The sequence below is a fragment of the Typopeltis vanoorti genome, chromosome 16 (genome assembly GCF_054136105.1).
Source record: "Typopeltis vanoorti isolate ZY-2024b chromosome 16, IOZ_Tvanoo_1.0, whole genome shotgun sequence".
NCBI classification, from domain to species: domain Eukaryota; kingdom Metazoa; phylum Arthropoda; class Arachnida; order Uropygi; family Thelyphonidae; genus Typopeltis; species Typopeltis vanoorti.
This window is the reverse complement of record NC_143564.1, coordinates 47989022-48008996: the sequence shown is the minus strand read 5'-3', so window position 1 is coordinate 48008996 and position 19975 is coordinate 47989022. Positions and strand designations below refer to the sequence as shown.

Below are 19975 nucleotides of genomic sequence, written 5' to 3'. Positions count from 1 at the left end.
CTGGAAGACATGAGTATCTCAATCTTGGAATTTAGCAGAGATAGTGCTTCAGAAATGGGGGAAATTCAGTTTGTGGATACCAGTAGTACAGTGTTTCTCAAAGTGTGGTATGTATACCCCCGGGGGTACGCGAAAGGTCTTCAGGGGGTACGTGGCAAAGCAAAACCATATGTTGCCGGTGCAACATATGGTTTTGCTTGACACCACCCCATCATCAACGTGTTAAAACTAAGAAATATATAGTGAATATGTTTCAGATATTATGGAATTCGGTTGAAGAGAATTAGCATTTCAACTCAACTGTTGAAATGCTAATTTGTCTTTGGTTCACGCGACCTTTTGTTAGTATCGCACCAATCATATGCACTTCAATGCTGCTCTGTGTATCTCAAGTCTTGTAAATTACTGGTAATTTTTGCTTGAAATAATGGGAAAGAAGATGAAGCTATTTGGGTAGATGACTTTGACAATGTACACAAGGAAACTGTTCTCGATGGCAAAAGTAACGATAGCGAGTAGGAGCTTCTTGGTAAGTCACACCATTTTAAGTTTTGGAGAATCAAAGTGCAGATAACACTAATGGCTTTGAGAGTATATGGTGTGAGACAGGAGACAGATGTTTATAAAACTAGATATTTAGAGGGATGTTGCTACAGACCAGGGAATATAACTAGTGATGATCAGAAAATGTTTAGGCAAATTAATTTGGCAAGTGCAAGGCGAGTGATCATTTCAGGGGAAGGGGGGGGGGCTTCAACTATAGTGATATAAACTGGGCAAAGATAGAGGCAGCAATAAGAGAACTGAATTTTTGGATTTCTTGAGGTTATCTTAAGCAGCATGTGTCAGAGGAAATATGAGGATCGAGAGTATTGGATTTGGTCAAAGCATCGGACTATCTGATTGTGACTGAGATGTCATACTTGTGCCATTGGTGAGAGTGACCTGCAGTCCTGACCAGTAGGATAAATAGGTATGTGAAGTTATTAGAACAGAAAGAATTTGTGTGGAATTATAAGGCAGGCAACTATCATAGACTTAGAAACCAGCTTGCAGTTGTACAACGGATGAAAGAATTTAAAGGAAGACAGGTCATTAGTACATGGGAGATACCTAAGAAAAAATTTGTTGACAGCAATGACAAATTGTATACCTCTGGTAAAGAAGATAAGACAGTTTGGTGCTAGATGGATGACAAGAGAAGTAAATGGGGAATTGCAGAAGAGAAAGAGATTATGAAAGATATATAAAGGCAGAGAGGTGGAGATCAGTTGCAATATAGTGATCATGCTAGGAAAGTGAGTAGTATTGTAAGGTGAGAAAAATTAGAATATGAAGGAGACTGCTGCAATACAAGGTGTCCTCTTCCTTCACTGCAATCAATTAGCAATGAAGGAAGAGGACATGTTCCAAATATGTCCTCTTCCTTCAGCCTATGTGTAATTTCGCCACATGTTTAAAGGAATTGTGCTATGGAACTGACTGTGCAATTAACTTGGATGTTTAATGAAAGTCTTGCAATGGGACAGGTTCCTGAAGAATGGAAGGAGGGTACGATAGTACCATTGCATAAGAATGGCAGTGGAATGGGGGTATCAAACTATAGGCCTGTTTATATTTCTTCTGTAGTTGTTAAGATTTTGGAGAAATTGGTTAGAACTCATATACAGAATTGGGCAGATGAGGGCAATATTAGTTATGCAGTAATTTTAGTAATCTGGTAACCTTTTACAATAGCGTAACCAGACCAGTGGATGAGGGTAAGGTATACACTGTCATATTTTTCAGATTCAAAGATATTTGACAGATTGTCACATGACAAGCTGATTTTTAAGTTATGGATATCAGATTTGTGAATTGGATCTGATTCACTTTCTGGTAGTTATCAGTGAATTATATATGGTGGAGCAGTATCAGGGAGTAATAAAGTTACATGGAGTTCCAAAGGGTTCAGTACTGGGACCAGTTATTTACAGATGATGTGAAACTTGGGAGGGTTATTAGTGATTGTACTGATGTTTTAGCTCTTCAAGAGAATTTGAATAGGCTGAAAAAGTGGGCAAACGAATGGCAATGATGTCAATTTAATGTAACTAAATGTGCAGTTTTAAAATTTGGGATGCTTCATACCCACTTGGTGGGGTTATACAGCAAAAAGTAGAGGAAGCAAGGAATCATGGGGTGATTGCAGATAGAATGTGATTGTATATCGGAGAATTGTTGCATTGTAGATGAGGAAATTGCCCAATAGAAATAAAAGTGTGGTGGTCCCATTGTATAAAACATTGATCAGACCATATCTGGAATTCTGTGCTCAGATCTGGTCAGATGAATTCGAAGGGAATGAAGTAACCCTGGAGAGGGTGCAGAGATGGATAACAAAAATGATAGGAGGACTGTACAATGCTGACTATGAGACAAACTGAGGGCATTGAGACTTCAGAATTTGGTGGATAGAAGACAAAGGGCAGATATGAACGAGATATTTAAGCTGTTGTAGATGGATTATCTTGTTAACACTGAGGAGATTTTTCATGTAGTAGAATGAGGGAAAGGAGCTAGATGGAAGATGGTCATCCCTGCAAGTCGCAAAAGGAAGTGATGAGTAAATAGGTAAGAACTAAGTTTTTTTTTTGCATGGAGAATGGTGGAAGCATGCAATGCATTGCCTGAGAGGGTAATGAACATGCAGACAGTATGGATGAGTTTAAGGAGTGGTATGATAGACTTTGAGATGATTTCCCATGAGAAGTCTCATAACTCCATGGAGATCAGAAAGATAATAATAATAATTCCACCTAGTTTCCAACCCACTCCTACTGACATTTAGTGCACTCTTTACTTGAAATATATCCTCTTCATTTACTTCTAACACTTCACTAATTATCTATGCAGGAATAAAGCCTTCTCAACCAGGCTGGTGTGCTCTAATAAAGTGATAATTGAACAGCTCAACTATATTATCTGCTTTGGTCACACGAGTCCTGTCTTCATTAATCAAGGTAATCCGTCCACTGTCATTTTTTTCCCCTATTTGCCAAGTAGCAAAAAAACTAGTTTGGCTTCTCCTCAGATTTCAGTGCTAGTGTCCTCTCATATTGTAATATTTCTCTCCTTAAAACATTAGTCACTTTCCTAGCCTGAGCTTATATTCCTCATGCAAATTTTCTCCCCCTTTATATGTCATCAGTAATCTCTTTTAAATCTGCAATTGCTCTTTAAATTCTCTTTTCATCCATTTGACTCCAAATTACTTTTAACTTCTTCACTCAAGGTATACAATCTGCTTTCTGTCAACAGTTTGCTTTATTGAATATGATGTAATGTGGCCTAAGATTGTTGGCATTAGTGAAACCTGGCTATCAGAATCAGATATGGTAACTGGGATCGAGTATAATGGATATATTATTTTTAGGAATGACAAAAGAGATAGAAAAGGAGGAGCAATACTACTACTAATCATATTAGATGACTTAAGTCCAGTTAGGGTAGAAACACAAGAAAAACAATGTCCCATGTAGCAGCGAATTTGAGTCTATCTCATGTAAAGTAGAGGCTAATAAAATGAAATATATGGTGGAGTGTTCTGATCTGGCAGTTGCAGGGGATGAAGAAATGTATCAAACTCATGAGGCTAAATGCCAATTTAGTCTCATGAGTACCAAATGAGTGATCATTATGGGTTACTTTAATTTTCCAAACATTGATTGGGTAGATGAGAAATCTAATGATAAGAAAGAAGAGGAATTTATTGAATTTTTGTGAGACAGTCTTCTCAAGCAACATCTGAAAGAAGGATCTTGAGGTCAAAGATGGATTTGCTCAAAGCATCAGAAGGGTCTCTGTTAAGAATATGCTATTTTACCACCAATTGGTAACAATAATCATGCTGAGTTTTCTTGGGAAGTATCTAATTGTATTGATGCTCTGATTAGAACAGATTGCATGTTGAACTACAAAGCTGGAAATTATGACCAACTTAGGAGAATACCATCTTTGGTCCCATGGTATCAATTACTGAATGGGGAAAATGTCAGCAATGCATGGGAATCTTTGAAAAAGGGCTTAAATGAGACAGTATATGAATGTATCCCTAGTGTTCGAAGAATAAATAGCTTGGGAGTGAAATGGATGTGCAACCTTATTAAGCAAGAGATCCACAAAAAGATTATGATGTGGAAAGAATATCATAGAGATGAATATGAATACCACTCATCTCTATAGAGAATAAGAGTGAGAGGAGTTATGAAATATATAAAGCTGAGGCCAGAAATGTAATGAATATTGTGCGGAAAGCTAAATCAGAGTATGAAAAGAAATTGGCCATGTAAGCCAAAGGCAATCCAAAAGAATTTTATGGTTATGCCGCAAGCAAAAAAAAAGAATGAATGTGAAAGAATAACTTTATTGAATGCAGATGGTACTCGAGTGTTGGAAGCTAATGAGATTGTTCAGCTAATGAGTGCTCACTTTGCTAAGATATATCAACCAGGTGTATGTAACATCGTGCACAGTGCTACTCCTACATTGGATGAAGAGTTAGAGGTTCATGAAAATGAGGTTGAAGAGCTGTTGCATAACCTGGATAAGAATTTGTCTATAGAGACAAATGGAATATCAGCCTGCTTGCTAAAGGAATGTTCAGCCAAATTGGCTAGGCCTTTCACATATTTGTTTAACTTGAGTCTCAGCTCAGGAATGGGAGGAATGTATGATAGTTCCATTATTCAAGAGTGGTGCAAAAACTGATGTGTCCAACTATTGACCTATCTGTATCTCTGGTGTGGTAGTGAAGATTTTAAAGAAGTTGGTAAGAACTCACATATACTCACATACTCACATATGGGTAGACAAACAAGCCATAGTTTGCAAGGAGTAACATTGGTTTACAAAAGGAAGGTCATGTTTTAGCAATTTGCTCATATTTTATAACAATGTTATTATGACCGAGTTGGATAAAGCAAATGAATACACAATGATAATGTTGGATTTTTCTTAGGCATTTGATAAGATACCACACAAAAGGCTGATGCATAAACTGGAGAATATGGGATGGGAATATAAACTCTTGACTTGGATCAGGGGATGGTTGACAGATATCAAAAAAGTAGTATACAGTGGTTGTGAATCTTCCAGAATTAAGGTGACCATTGGTGTACCTCAGGGTCCTTGGGCCATTATTGTTCAATCTATGCATTAATGACATCAGGCAGGGTCTAACATCAGATGTGCAATTGTTTGCTGATGATGCAAAGATAGGTATGGCAATCAGGAATGCTATTGACATTCAGCACTTACAAAATGATTCGAATAGGCTGGAAATTTGGGCAAATAAAAATGGCTGTCAATTTAATATTAATAAGTGTAAAGTTATGCACTTTGGTGTGATGAATGTTCCAGTGGCATATTATATTAGCAGGGTTATGCTACAAGAAACTGAGGAGGCAAAGGATCTTGGCATATTGGTAGATAGGAATTTGAAGTCAAAGGTCACATAGCAAAAGTTCCGAATACAATTCAGAGGATGATTGCGATGTTGAAGCAAACGGAAGTCATTTTTGATAAGACCACACCTGGATTATTGTGTGCAGATTTGGTCTCCTGGATTAGAAGTGGATAAAGAGGCTATGGAAATGGTGAAGAAGAGTTACAAAGGTTATATTTGGATTATGGGATTTAGATTTTGAGGATAGATTGCAAATATTTGGATTACAGACTGGTTAACAGTAGAAAGAGGGATGATATGATAGAGGTCTATAAACTTTTCAATGGGTATTATAGGATAGCATCTGATGAAGTTTGTTATTATATGGAGAGTGGGGAGAGAACATGGGGCATCCATGGAAGTTAAGTTTGTTCACAGTCAAGAAAGAGATAAGAGCTAGGTTTTTCTTTCACAGAGCAGTGAGTGAGTGGAATAGTTTGCTTTTAGGTGGTAGTGAGTGCATCTAGTTGGAATGAATTTAAGGGAAGGTATAACAGTTGGTTTGGGTGATTTATAGTCTCCCTTGATGAGTCCTGTAGGTTTCAGATAATAATAATAATAATAATTTTTTTATTAAATACCTTCCTTTTCTCTACTATTCTTTTCTTACTATTCTCTGTTTCTTTCTTCAAATTATTTTGTCTGTTGTACTGCTTAAAGCTGTTAAGCCAATAATAGTCACCTGCCTAAAAAATCGACATAAATTCCTTCTCCCTCGATACTTCTACATACCTTTTTATTCTCCAAGTCAGAACTACACTGTCACTCTCACCAACTGAGGCAAGTATAATATCTCAGTCACAATCCAATCCTTTTATGCTATGACCAAATCTAAAACTCTTGATCCTTGTAGTCCCTCCACCAAATGCTTCCTAAGACAGTTGTTCCTCAAGAAATCCAAACATTCGGTTCCCTTAATAGTAAATGCTTCCTCCTCTGCCCAGTTTATATTGCTATAGTTGAAGTCCTCCATAATGATCACTTGCTCTGACTTGCCAAACTAATTTGCCTAAACATTTCTTGCTCTTCACTAATTATATTCCCTGGCCTATTAAAACATCCTACTAAATATGTTGTCTTATAAACATCTGTCACACCATATATTCTCAAGACAATTATGTGATTATCCACCTTGTGAGGGCACAGTTTATCTTTTATCATGATTAAGACTCCATCACCATATTTACCTTCCATATGCTACGTAAATATGGTGTACTCTTTGAATTCTATCCTTTTAGAACATCCTCCTGGTTAAACCAAGTTTCACTGTTACTGTCTTTGGAGAGAGTCAGTCAATGCCATAAATTCATTCCCTTTATTCTTAATGTTCCTAGCATCTGCATACAGAAAAACCAGTGCACCTGTTTCTTATAGTGATTGTTATTCCCCCCATACTTCACCAAGCTCTGCAATATAGTGTACACCCTCTCATTTCTCAAGGCACTATCCCCACACTCTGCCTTTTCCAAAATCTACAACCTTCAGCTAGTCGAAAAATATTGTGCCATCTCTCCATCACAAGTAATCCAGGTAAAAAAATCTACACCCAAGTAGTCCAGATGTGGCCTTATCAAGGAGAATAATGACCTCCCTATCCCCATTTGTCAGTGTATTCTTCAACATTCAAATAATCAAATGCGTAATTTTGGTCACCTTTGCAGTATGCCCTCTAAACTTCAACTCTGTTCACAGTCATCATCCCCAGATCTCTAGCCTCATTAATTTTCTTCCATCTATTTTAAACATTGTAGTATAGAATTTATGATCTCTTTATATCAAAGTGCATGACATTATACTTGTCTATATTAAACTACAAACTATTATCATTTGCCTATGCTACAGTCTGTTTAAGCCATTCTGCAGGATCTCAGCATCATCTCATCTCATCTCATCTTATCTTCCTTTTACCCTCTTTTACCTTGCAGTGTCGAGGATTTATTAATCATCGGATTTCAAACCATTCACAAGATAAGGTGGTCAGCCCTATGTCCCGGTGGTGTATCCTATGTCCTGTGGTGTTGAATTCTCAAGGCCGGTTTGCCTGCTTTGCGGGATGAAAAACCCCAGGATAAACTGGGGAAAAACCCTACTGTCCACATTCAAGACCAGCTAACTTGGCTGTGGCTGAGGAAGATCCTTCAGCTCCTCATGTCACTGACAGGAATCGATCCTAGACCACTCCTTCCCCAGCATATGGTTGCGAAGTGCACAGCCACTAGACTAACCGCATAGACCTCAGCATCATCTTCCTTGACTATTGCACTTCCTAGCCATGCATGTTTGGCAGACAAGTGAATATTCCTCCATAACTAATGCCTTAAATTCTGATCTCCTCACTATTTTTCAATGGCAAGAGAGAGAAAGAGAGAGAGAGAGAGAGAGAGAATAACTGTGTGAACTTCAATGGGACTGGAACCTATTGTATGAGCTGCAATGGTACCTGTGATACTAGAAATCTTTTCCAGTATCATGGAACATGGTCTCAGAACTTGGAAACAGTGAAATTGAAATTTTGTGAGGAAATCCAATTTTTCCTCGCTTATTTATAACCTCATCATTTTCTTTTCTCTAGGGACATATTATGCCAATTAGTATGATTCCTATTTAACATGAATACTTTTTCTTATACACCGATGTTCAAAACCTAAGGATGAACACTATTTCTGAAGATTACAACTGCAAATTCAGATAAATCAGCTTGCAGCAATTTGTATAACTGATGATTTCAAGTAGAAAGTAGGTACACATTCAAATTTTCGAATCATCCACAAAACAGTCATGTGGTAGCACTCAACAGGATAAAAGGCAAAATGCTGTACTAAGCGAATTGTTTGAAGGAAAGCTCTTTTCAGGAAGGAATAAAGTTGCAAACCTGGATGTGTTGTAATGTTTTTAAAGACATCATCTAGATGATTTCAAGAGGGCAAGAATTATTGAAAAGCTTGAAGAAGGCCACAGAATTACTGATATAGCCAGAGTATTTGAAATCGAACATAGCCTTGTATCTAGGCTCTGAGCAACGTTTCAAACCAATGTAATGTGTTCCAGACGTTTGCTGAGAGGTCGCCCTTGCTCCACCATGGAGAAATCTAATTCATATGTATAAGTAGGATTTTATTATTTTTTTTCATCAAAATTTAATCAGGTTTTTTTTGGCTTAAATCAAGGAAAAATATGAGTTTTCTTGTTTCGGAAAACAAAAAACAAAATACTTGAAACCTTCACCTGAAAACAATGTGCCAAGCATGGCACATTGTTTTCAGGTGAGGTCTCCAAATTACAGGTGAAGGTCAGGGAAAGAATGGATTATTATTATTATTATTATTATTATTATTATTCAGGCCTCCAAGGAGTCAAAAGACTCATCGAGGGAGGTCCTTCCTAAGACATAAAGTCTGTCAAGACTCATCGAGGGGAGGTCCCCCCCTGAGAAACACAGAGTCTATCATACCACTCTTTAAACTCACTGACCGTTCTCGCTCCCACCACTCCATCAGGCAATGCATTCCACGGCTCAACCACCCTCCACACAAAGAAACCACTCCTTACCCACTTGCTCACAGTTTCCTTTCGTAACTTCCAGGGATGGCCTCTTGTCATCACTCCTTCCCGCTGTCCAACCAAGCGAAAGAACTCCCCAGTGTCAACCCTGTAACCACCTCTCAACAGTTTAAAAGTCTCAATCATATCACCTCTCCATCTTCTATCCACCAAACTCTGCAGTCCACATTCTCTCAGCTGATCCTCATAACTATCCTTGTACAGTCCTGAAACCATCTTTGTCATCCATCTTTGTATCCTTTCCACAGTTAATTTATCCCCTTGAAATCCTGGGGACCAAATCTGAGAACAATAGTCCAAGTGTGGTCTGATCAGAGACTTATACAGCGGAATGATAACCCTCTTATCTCTGCAGGTCAGTGTCCTTCTCATAATAGCAACAATCCTCTGTGTTACCTTCACCACCTTTGCAATATGTCCCCTAAACTTCAGGTTTCTATCAATCATCAACCCCAGATCTCTTGTCTCCCCTACTTCCTCCAGTATAACTCCTCCCATAGAGTATGCAGCATCATATCGATGTTTCCCAAACCTCAAGACCTTACATTTTGCTGCATTAAACTGACACCCCCATTCATTTGCCCATCTATCTAGCTTATTTAAATCCTCTTGCAGGGCTACCACATCTGCACTATTACTAATAATCCTTCCCAGCTTTGCTTCATCTGCAAACAACTGAATATCCCCCTGCAATCCACTGACAATATCATTGATATTAAGGTTAAACAATATAGGTCCTAGTACTGAGCCCTGTGGGACCCCACTTGTAACCCTCTGCCTCCTGGAAACTGCTCCACCATACACAACTCTCTGATACCTATCAGACAGCCAATCCTGAATCCAGTTGACCAATCTGACATCCAGACCCATGTGCTGCAACTTAAATATCAGCTTATCATGTGGCACCTTGTCAAATGCCTTCGCCAAGTCTAAGAAAATTGCAGTATATGCCTTTCCCTCATCTAATGTTCTTGTAATTTTATTATAAAAGGCTAGCATATTGCTAAAACAAGAGTGTCCTTTCACAAATCCATGTTGATTCTCACAGATAACATTACCCTCATCTGCCCAATGCTGTATACGGTCCCTCACTACTTTCTCCAAAATCTTAACAACTACTGATGACACACAGACTGGCCTATAATTAGACACTTCCAGTCTGTTACCACCCTTATGTAATGGCACTATCTTACCTTCCTTCCATTCCCTGTGCACCTTTGCCAAAGCCAGACTTTCATTGAAAAGCCACGTTAAAGGCACTGTCAATTCCCTAGCACATTCTCTCAAAACTCGTGGTGAAATACTATCCAGTCCCTCAGCTTTACTGACATCCAGAGTACTCAGTATCTGAAACACACTCTCCTCCTGTACCTCCAGACCTCGAACCAGTCCTATCCCTCTAGCATTAAAATTGACTCCTCTAGGATGAAATACTCCAATAAAGTGTTCATTGAACAATTCCACTATGTCCTCTGCATCAGTCACTCTATTCCCATTTTTATCCCACAATATCATTCTTCCACAGTCATTTCTCCTCCTACTGGCCACATAGCTAAAAAATTCCCTAGGATTTTCTTTGGATCTTAGGGCCGATCTCCTCTCATATTCCAGTTTCGCTTTCCTTACCACACTAGTCACTCTTCTGGCCTGTGTCTTATATTCTTCATGTATAATTAGGCCACAGAATTGACTCATGTTGCCAGAGAGTTTGGAATCTCATATACCATTGTATCCAGTGCCTGGGCAGTATTACAAACCAATGGAATATGTTTCAGACTTTTGCTAAGAGGCCACCCTCACTCTACCATGGAGCATGAAGACAGATTTCTGGTTATGATAGCAAAACATAATCGATGCACCACAGCAGGTCTGTTTGCAAGTCAGCTCCATTCAACCACAGTTATGCAGATATCTCAACAAACTGTGGCAAGACATTTGCAACAAGTAGGCCTATACACTGAACTCCTGTAATCTATGTCCCTTTATCCACAATTCATCATACAGCATGTTTTCAGTGCTATTGTATCAATAAAAATTGGACACGACACCAATGAGCTAATGTACTCTTTACATTTTAGTTGTTTTAGTCTTTCCACTGATACTGCTTACCATCACAAGAATGTGCTTGACAAGGATAGATATGGCAGTGCTTGGATCATAATGTAGGGAGGCATTATGCTGAATGAATGCACCGAGCTACAGATGCTGGAAAAAGGTACTAGACCGGTGAACAATATTGCAACAAAGTTCTTCAACGTCATGTTTAATTCTTCTTTGTTGCTGTAGGCAAAGAATTCATTTTTATGAACGACAATGTCACACCACACCATACACACAAGCAGTGGAGATACTTCTGGAGACTGAGGATATTAATCAAATTGTTAGCATGCCCCCCAGATCTCAACCACAAAGAACACGTTTGGGATGGAATAGGGAGACGCATTGGTGCTTGAAATTCCCCTCCAGAAAATAAACAAGGCTTTATCCTTGCTCTGAAAGAGGAGTGAGCCAGTTTGCCTCAAGAACTCCTGAATCATTTGACGCTAAGTATGATACAATGTTGTGTGAGTTGCATTACAGTTTGGGGTGGACATATTCCATATTGAAATGTCTCTCAGCTTAGCTTTCTGTAAGCACTGTACATTAATTCCTTAACTATGTCCTTAGGAAATTTGCAAATTTTTACCAAAAACATATTGCAATTTAATTTGTACTAAATGTATAACCCATTTTTTTTTTGTATAATATAATTTATTAGCATGCTGGCAATAAATTTATGTCCCACATTTGGCTGTAATCATGAAAATTTCATATACAGATAAAACTGTAGCTCATCCTTACCTTTTGGACATCAGTGTAGTAGCACACCTTCTCCTGGGTTTAATTATTCCATATACTGACTACTCTTTGATGTCTATCCACCAGCTTCCCTGACATCTAAATTACCAGCTATATATACATCCCCATTTCCTTCAGTTAATGCAACAGAGTTCCATGTGGTTTCCTGTCAGATGCCCTTGCAAAGTCCAGCAGTATATCTATAGCCATTTCCTTCATCCAATACCAGCTTCATTTTATTATAAAAAAAAGTGAGAAATTACTAAGGCAAGAAGACTCTTCATTAAACCAGAATATCATATTCCTATCTATTCATTCCTGAATTCTGCCTTTTCCCAACTCCCCAATGCCTTAACCACCACCCATGAAATACTGATTGATATATATATTTCCTATGTCTTGTAGTGTCCGTTATATTGCAGAACTGTTTTGATGTCTTTCCTCCCTCTCTCTCTCTCTCTCTCTCGCCACTTTAGAACTGAGGCTTAAATTAAACATCTTGATCAGAAAAGCTATCAGTTCCCTTGCACATTCTCATAATGTACAGGCTGATACTCCATCGATTCCTATGACCATATTTGCATTAAAGTTTTGCAATATCATAAGCATCTCCAATTCATTTCCCTCTATTGTCATCAGTTTACACACACACACACACACACATATATATATGTTGCCGCTAAAGTGCAGAAATCAGTTATTCTACAGATTATCTAGGTATTCTTCAGATTAACTAGGGTGATCCGTTAACGTGCCAAAAATTGTTTCATTTCTCAAATTACCTAGGTAATTTGCATGTTACCTAGATAATCTGCACATTACCTACTAGGCACTCGTTAAAGTGAAAATAAGATCTTTGCTGGAACAACAGCAATTAAAAAACTATAATACAAAGAATCAAACGGTTTAAAATATTATTACAATTAAGGAAATGAATTTGCAAAACATATGATAAAATTATGTTTACTTATTAGTGCAATCTAAAGATTGGTGACACTTTGAATTACATAGCATTTAGTTTTTGTGACAAGCACACCTATTTGAGGTACATTTAGATTTACAGTCACATTTTCTGAAACCCTGCCCAGTACCAAGGGATTGTTTTATTGCTGTTTGACGTAAAGATATTTCTACAGCAGGGATATCTTCTTTCGACGACAAGACACTGGCGAAACCAAACTAAAAGTGGAGGGAGAGGGGGAAAGGAGTAGGGAAAGGAAATGAGAGATACAAACTTTTGAACTTTAACGATACGGAAGCCATTAATGTGCACATTACCTAGGTAAAATGCGGAAAACTCTTGATTCCACACATTAACGGAGCAAATCAGTTAATCTGCAGATTAGCTAGGTAATGTGCACATTAACGGCTTTCGAGCTTTAGCGGTAACATATATATATATTTCACAATATATATCTTTCTTTTGCAAAAGCGAAAGAAATAGTTGGCCATATGTAAATAGTTGGAAATAGTTTGAGATTTCCATCAGTCTCATCGTCTAGGTTTTCTCATAATTAGCCTTTCATACTGTACTAAAACTCCTGCTGAATGATGTTGCTCATCTATCTAACTTTTACTTGATTTATCTTCCTTAGTTTAGGTATGAGCTGTTTTCTAAAAACACTCCTTTGACCACAATCGTTATCACTTGCTTTGTAATTTCAATATACCCTCTCTCAATCGAAAATTCCATATGTCTGGCAACCTCCAGCTCAACATCACATGATTGCTCTCCCCACCTTGGAGACGAAGTGGCTGTTTTGGTTATTACCAAGTTCTGTGATGCTATCACCAGCAATCTTTAACCCTTAGTCTCCTTCATTACATGTTTTTCTAAGTAATTATCTCTTATGAGCTATAAAAATTCCATTTCTTTCCCTCCCTGTGACTGTTCCTTTCCTCTTCCAGTCTGTCTCCATTGATGAAGTCCCCATAACAATTACTTGTCCTGCACTCATTGTGCTAGTATGCAGACATATTCCATCCACATTCTCCCTTATACCCTCCTCTGGCTATAGTTATATCAACAACCAACTGTATGTTTCATCCCGTTGTTCCCTGACTCAAACCAGAGGATCTGATATGCACTGCCCTCAGCATCTCTTTCCTCCTGATGTACTCCAACTCCTTTTTGGCTTCAATTCTCTTGCTATTATTAGGAAAAAATCCCTCTGTCCTCTCTAAAAATATTGTACCACTTGCATTCTATTCATATGACTATTTTATTCTCTATCAACCAAGTGCCTATTGCTCATGTCAATAACTTTTGGCCAAGTTGAACTAACCAATGCCAAAAGCTTTAGAAATGTTATTTCTAATATTTGTGAACATATTTGTTATGAAATTATTTCTTGAGTTCAAGGAGTGGTATGATAGACTTTGTGTTTCCTAGGAAGGTTCTCCCACGATGAGTCTCTTGACTCCATGGAAGCCTGAATAATAATAATAATAATAGCTTACCAGGTAGATACCGAAGTGTTTTTTTTTTCCAAAAGATGGAAAGAATAAGAATGAAATCTCCCATGATGAGTCTCTTGACTCCATGGAAGTCTGAATAATAATAATAATAATAATAGCTTACCAAACAGATACCGGAGTGTTTTTTTTCCCCCCAAAAAAGATGGAAAGAATAAGAATGAAATGTTATTTCTAGAAATTGCATAAATGCATCATAAATAAGTCTTTTACATGACGTGGTTTTACATGATGTCAAGTCTTTTACATGACAATCTCTCATGATGTATGCTTTGATGCCATCAAGGTGTGTTTTATTAATAATAATATGGTACTTCTACTGTACTGACAAAACATCTTAATTCCATTTGTGTGTAATGTCCGAATTAATTTTTGGTTTGTTGTGTGTTGACTTATGTAAATTTTGATTAATGCACCATTAGTACTAATATTCATGTTTTGTTTCTTACTATTTTTTGAAACTTTTTTTTTCAGAGTTATATAGCACATCAAATATGATGCGAATGAGCAGGAGATTGAACTAGGTGTGACTGAGGTGGTTGTGAATGAAGAAGAGAATGTGAGAACAATCAAAGTTCGAGAGGGAAACAGGGAGGTCAGGAAGTCATGATGTAATGGAGTGGATTCTGAAAGTGGTAATGAATGCACATATGTAGATGATCAGCATATGAATGGAATGCACAGGGATTGGATCTGGAGGAGGGGGGATGTGTGGAACAGATAATAAGCAGACAGGAGCAGTTGAGGAGATGATGAAGAAGATGATTTATGGTTGAATGGTGATAGGACATCAAAGGCCATACTGTGCCATATTAAAGGTTATTGTAATACACAAGATAAGACAATCACAAACATCCATGCCCACAGCAGGATTCAAACCTGCAACCTGTTGGTTGGAGAGCAGGCATGCTAACCACTCAGCCAATCAGACCAGCTCAGGTGAGGAGAAGTTGCAGATAGGAGACATCATGAATAAGACTAGTTATAGACCAAGAAATGAATTATATTTATTTACAAATGCCAGGAGTATCAGAAATAAGGGAGATGAAATTGTTTCATAGATTAAGTGTATGTGTCCAAAAATAGTTGGTATAAGTGAAACATGGTGGGATGAGAATGACATCTTGATGGGAATAGAAATGGAGGGATATGATGTTTTTCATGAAGATAAGAAAGGCAAGAAGGGAGCAGGGAGTGCTGTTGATGATAGTAGGTGAATTATGTCTGCATAAGGTTAAGATACAAGGAGAAAAAAAAAGTGGCAGTTGTTTTGAAGCAGTATGGTGTGAAGTGGAGGTTGATAGGATGAGATATTTGATGGGGTGTTGCTACAGACCAGGGAAGGTAGAGACAAAAAAATGTATAGGCAACTTGGCTTAGTAAACAAGCAAAGGGTGATCATTATGAGTGAATTCAACTGCAATATTGATTGGAATGAAGAAATAGTTTCAGGGAATAAGAAGAATAAATTTCTCAAGTTCTTAAGGAACAACAATCTTAGGCAGTACATAACAGAGGGCACACGAGGATTAAGAGTTTTAGATCTGGTTATATCATCAGAGGATGTGATTGTGAATGATGGAGTGTCTAATCTTCTCCTGGTTGGCAAGAGTGGCCATGACATGATCACCTGGGTTGCAGCCAATCATATGAGAATTCTGTAAGAAAGGGAAATGTGAAACAGCCTTGTAGTTTGTGGTGATTATGGAAAGCTTAGGGGACAACTTGGAGCTATAGCATGGAAGGAGGAGTTGAATTAGAATGAGACAGATGCTGCTTGGTATTGATCAAGATCTATTTAACAGCAGTAATGTCTGAGTATACCCCAAAGGTGAAAAGACTAAACAAGGTAGAAGTAAAATGCATGAATGAAGAGATTAAGCATGAAATCTGGGAGAAGAAGACATTATGGAGGGTTAAGATGAATATTAGTAATGATCAGTTGCATGAGTACAAAGTGTAGACCAGGAAGGTAACTCATTTGGTAAAGGCAGCTAAAGTGCAGTATGAGAAAAAAGTTAGCCAATGAAGCTAAGAAAGATACTAGAGAGAGTTCTTTTGATACGTGGCAAGTAGAAGGAATAATCTATAGGAGGAGGATGCTAGTTGATGACACTGGCAGATTAGTAATCAGTGCAGAGGATATAGTTGAATTGTTTAATGATCAATTTATCAGTATTTCATCCTAGTGATGGCAACATCAGGCAAAGCTGAAGTGTAGAAGGAATGGGATGACGATGAATGAGCAGGAAGGTATATGAGGAATTAAGTAAACTTGATATTAATAAGGCAATGAAATTGACAGTATATCACCACATGTCTTGAGGGAATGCTCTATGGAATTAATGGCACCTTTTACACAACTATTTAACATGAGTCTTGCAACAGGACAAGTCGCAAAAGAATGGAAGGTGGGAAAAACTGTTTCACTTCACATAGGAAGGGATAAGACTAAGGCTACAAATTATAGGCCAACCTGTGTGTCTGGGATTGTTGTTAAAGAATTCGGATTGTTGTTAAAGAATTAAAGAATTCTTTAATTCTTTAACAACAGTAGAATTCAGAAGTGTGTTGATAACAGCAGTATTCTTTATGATGGTCAGCATGGGTTTACCCCCCCCCCCCCTTAACAAATCCCCCCCTCATGTTTCAGCAGTCTGCTTACATATTACAACAAGAAATTCACTCGATAATGGACATGCATATACAGTGGTGTACTTGGACATTTCAAAGGGCTTTGATAGACTGCCACATGACAATCTAGTAGCTAAACTGAAACACATAGGATTAGATTACAGACCAGTAAGTTGGATAACTGATTGGCTTTCATACAGGTATCAGCAGGTTGTATATGGAGGAATGTTATTAGTGGAGTGCTGCAGGGATATGTTTTGGGATCATTATTGTTTAACTTGTACGTTAATGACATTCGGACCAGCTTAACTTGAGAAGTGTAGCTGTTTGCCAGTGATGCAAAGTTGGGAAGGCTTATGAGAAGAAGAGTAGAGTTGTAGCCTTCCTGGAGGATCTGAATAGACTATGTCAGTGGGCAAATGAGCGGAGCCATCAATATTTGCAAAGTGCAAGGTCTTGGAATTTGATAGACATAGTTGGGATGCAGAGGCGTATATAATTGATGGAGGAAGATGGACAAGATGAGAGATCTGGGAGTGATGGTGAACAGAGTCTTAAATTTTAGGGGTCACATTGCTAAAATTATAAGAACATCTCAATGGATTATGGCAATAATGAGGAGGACATTGACATGCAGAAAGAAAGAGATTTTGGTTCCCTTGCATAAGGCTTTTATCAGACCACATACGGTCTACTGTGCACAGATTTGGTCACCCGTTTTTTTCTAGGGAAATGAGGATGTATTGGAGAAGGTCCACAGAAGGTTTAAAAAGTTACTGTCAGGTTTATGGAATGTCAGATACGAGGAAATATTGAGAGAATGCCATTTCCAGACTCTTGTGACTAGAAGAAGAAGAACGGGTGAGGAGATGATGAAGAAGATGATTTATGGTTGAATGGTGATAGGACATCAAAGGCCATACTGTGCCATATTAAAGGTTATAGCAGTACACAAGGTAAGACAATCACAAACATCCATGCCCACAGCAGGTATGCTAACCACTCAGCCAATCAGACCAGCTCAGGTGTGGAGGAATTGCAGATGGGAGATATCATGAATAGGACTAGTTATAGACCAAGAAATGAATTATATTTATTTACAAATGCCAGGAGTATCAGAAATAAGGGAGATGAAATTGTTTCATAGATTGAGTTTATGTGCCCAAAAATAGTTAGGATAAGTGAAACATGGTGGGATGAGAATGACATCTTGATGGGAATAGAAATGGAGGGATATGATGTTTTTCGTGAAGATAGGAAAGGCAAGAAGGGAGCAGGGAGCGCTGTTGATGATAGCAGGCAAATTATGTCTGCATAGGGTTAAGATACAAGGAGAAAAAAAAAAGTGATGAGGGGTTGGTACCAGATTAATGGGGAGAAGATATTTAATAGAGTAGAGGGAGGCAAAGGTAGAATTACAATCAGTCCTGTATAAGGAGGGTGTGAGCAGGGGAGTTAAGAAGCGGGTTCTTTGCATTGAGAGCGATGGTGAGTGGAATGCATTATCTGAAAGTGTGGTGAGTGGGGAAACTGTGAATGGGTTCAAAGTAGGGTTTGATGATCTTTTGGTATGAGAGAGAAAGAGAGAGAGTATAGACCTCCTGCAATGAGTCCTTTGATCCATGAAGGTCAGATGTTAATAATAACACATTCATGAGAGATAGGACCAGTTACAACCTGATAGTTAAGCCAAGTTGTGTTGATTTAAATAATACTCCAGTCACTCAGTTTTATATAAGTGGGTGCAGTAATTCTAGTATCAACTAATTAGTCTACTAATAATCTCATTATTTATAAAACTGTATTTATTTAATCTTGGAGAAAGTTTTCCAAAAGTTTGAAATGATACATAAATATATAAAATGTTAAAAGTTAATTCTTTTTTTTTTTAATCTTTTTAATTTAGTTGGAGAATAAAATTTTGCATCTTGAAAAAGATATACAGCAAATGAAGGAAAGGCAAGGATCACTTTTATATAATTTTTCTATCATACTTTCTCATTAGAAATCATATATTTACTGATTCACCAAAGAAAACCTCCAACTAGTGTAACATTAATCCATTTATTATGTCCCCTATTTCTCTTATGTATAATTCGATGATCTCTAATATATAATAGGGTTACAATATGTAACCAGTGAATGAGCACCAAGACTCATTCATTGCTCACTATCCTTGAACAAAAAAATCACCTCATCCAACAATCAAGGAAAAGGCCCAAATGGAATAAAGATAACATGTAAATGAACATAGAGGAAAACCATAGAATCTACACATACTGGCCACTGAATGAGAAACTTTTATTTAATGCTATGATGGACCTCATTTAGCCCTAATTACAGCACATATGAGGTTTGGCATAGATTTTACAAGATGTTGGATTGCATATAAGACCCTGATCAGATCACACCTGGACTATTGTTCTCAGATTTGGTCCCCAGGATTTCAAGGGGATAAATTAACTGTGGAAAGGGTACAAAGGTGGATAACAAAGATGGTTTCAGGACTGTACAATGTTAATTATGAGGATTGGCTGAGGGAATGTGGACTGCAGAGTTTGGCAGATAGAAGAAGGAGAGGTGATATGATTGAGACTTTTAAACTGTTGAGAGTTGGTTACAGGGTTGACACTGGGGAGTTCTTTCACTTGGTTGAACAGTGGGAAGGAGTGATGACAAGCGGCCATCCCTGGAAGTTACACAAGGAAACTGCGAGCAAGAGGGTGAGGAGTGGTTTCTTTGCATGGAGGGTGGTTGAACCATGGAATGCATTGCCTGATGGAGTGGTGAGAGCGAGAACGGTCAATGAGTTCAAGGAGTGGTATGATAGATTTTGTGTTTCTTAGGGGGACCTCCCACGATGAGTCTTTTGACTCCATGGAGGCCTGAATAATAATAATAATAATAATTTATAACATACCAGTCAGTCACGTGACAGTTCTTTAACTACCGCTGATTTTTGGAGGAGGACTTTGCTACTGA

General features: G+C 38.0%; 1 protein-coding gene across 2 annotated transcripts in view; it reads left to right on the top strand.

Annotated features, from left to right (window-relative positions):
- The window catches only part of LOC150098004 (uncharacterized), a 307571-nt gene that overhangs the window by 184717 nt on the left and 102879 nt on the right, over positions 1 to 19975 (top strand). For both annotated transcript variants that reach the window (XM_090406477.1, XM_090406476.1), the window contains exon 12: positions 18900 to 18952. In XM_090406477.1, coding sequence (XP_090262603.1) covers positions 18900 to 18952 — 53 coding nt within the window. The remainder of the gene's footprint in view (positions 1 to 18899; positions 18953 to 19975) is intronic.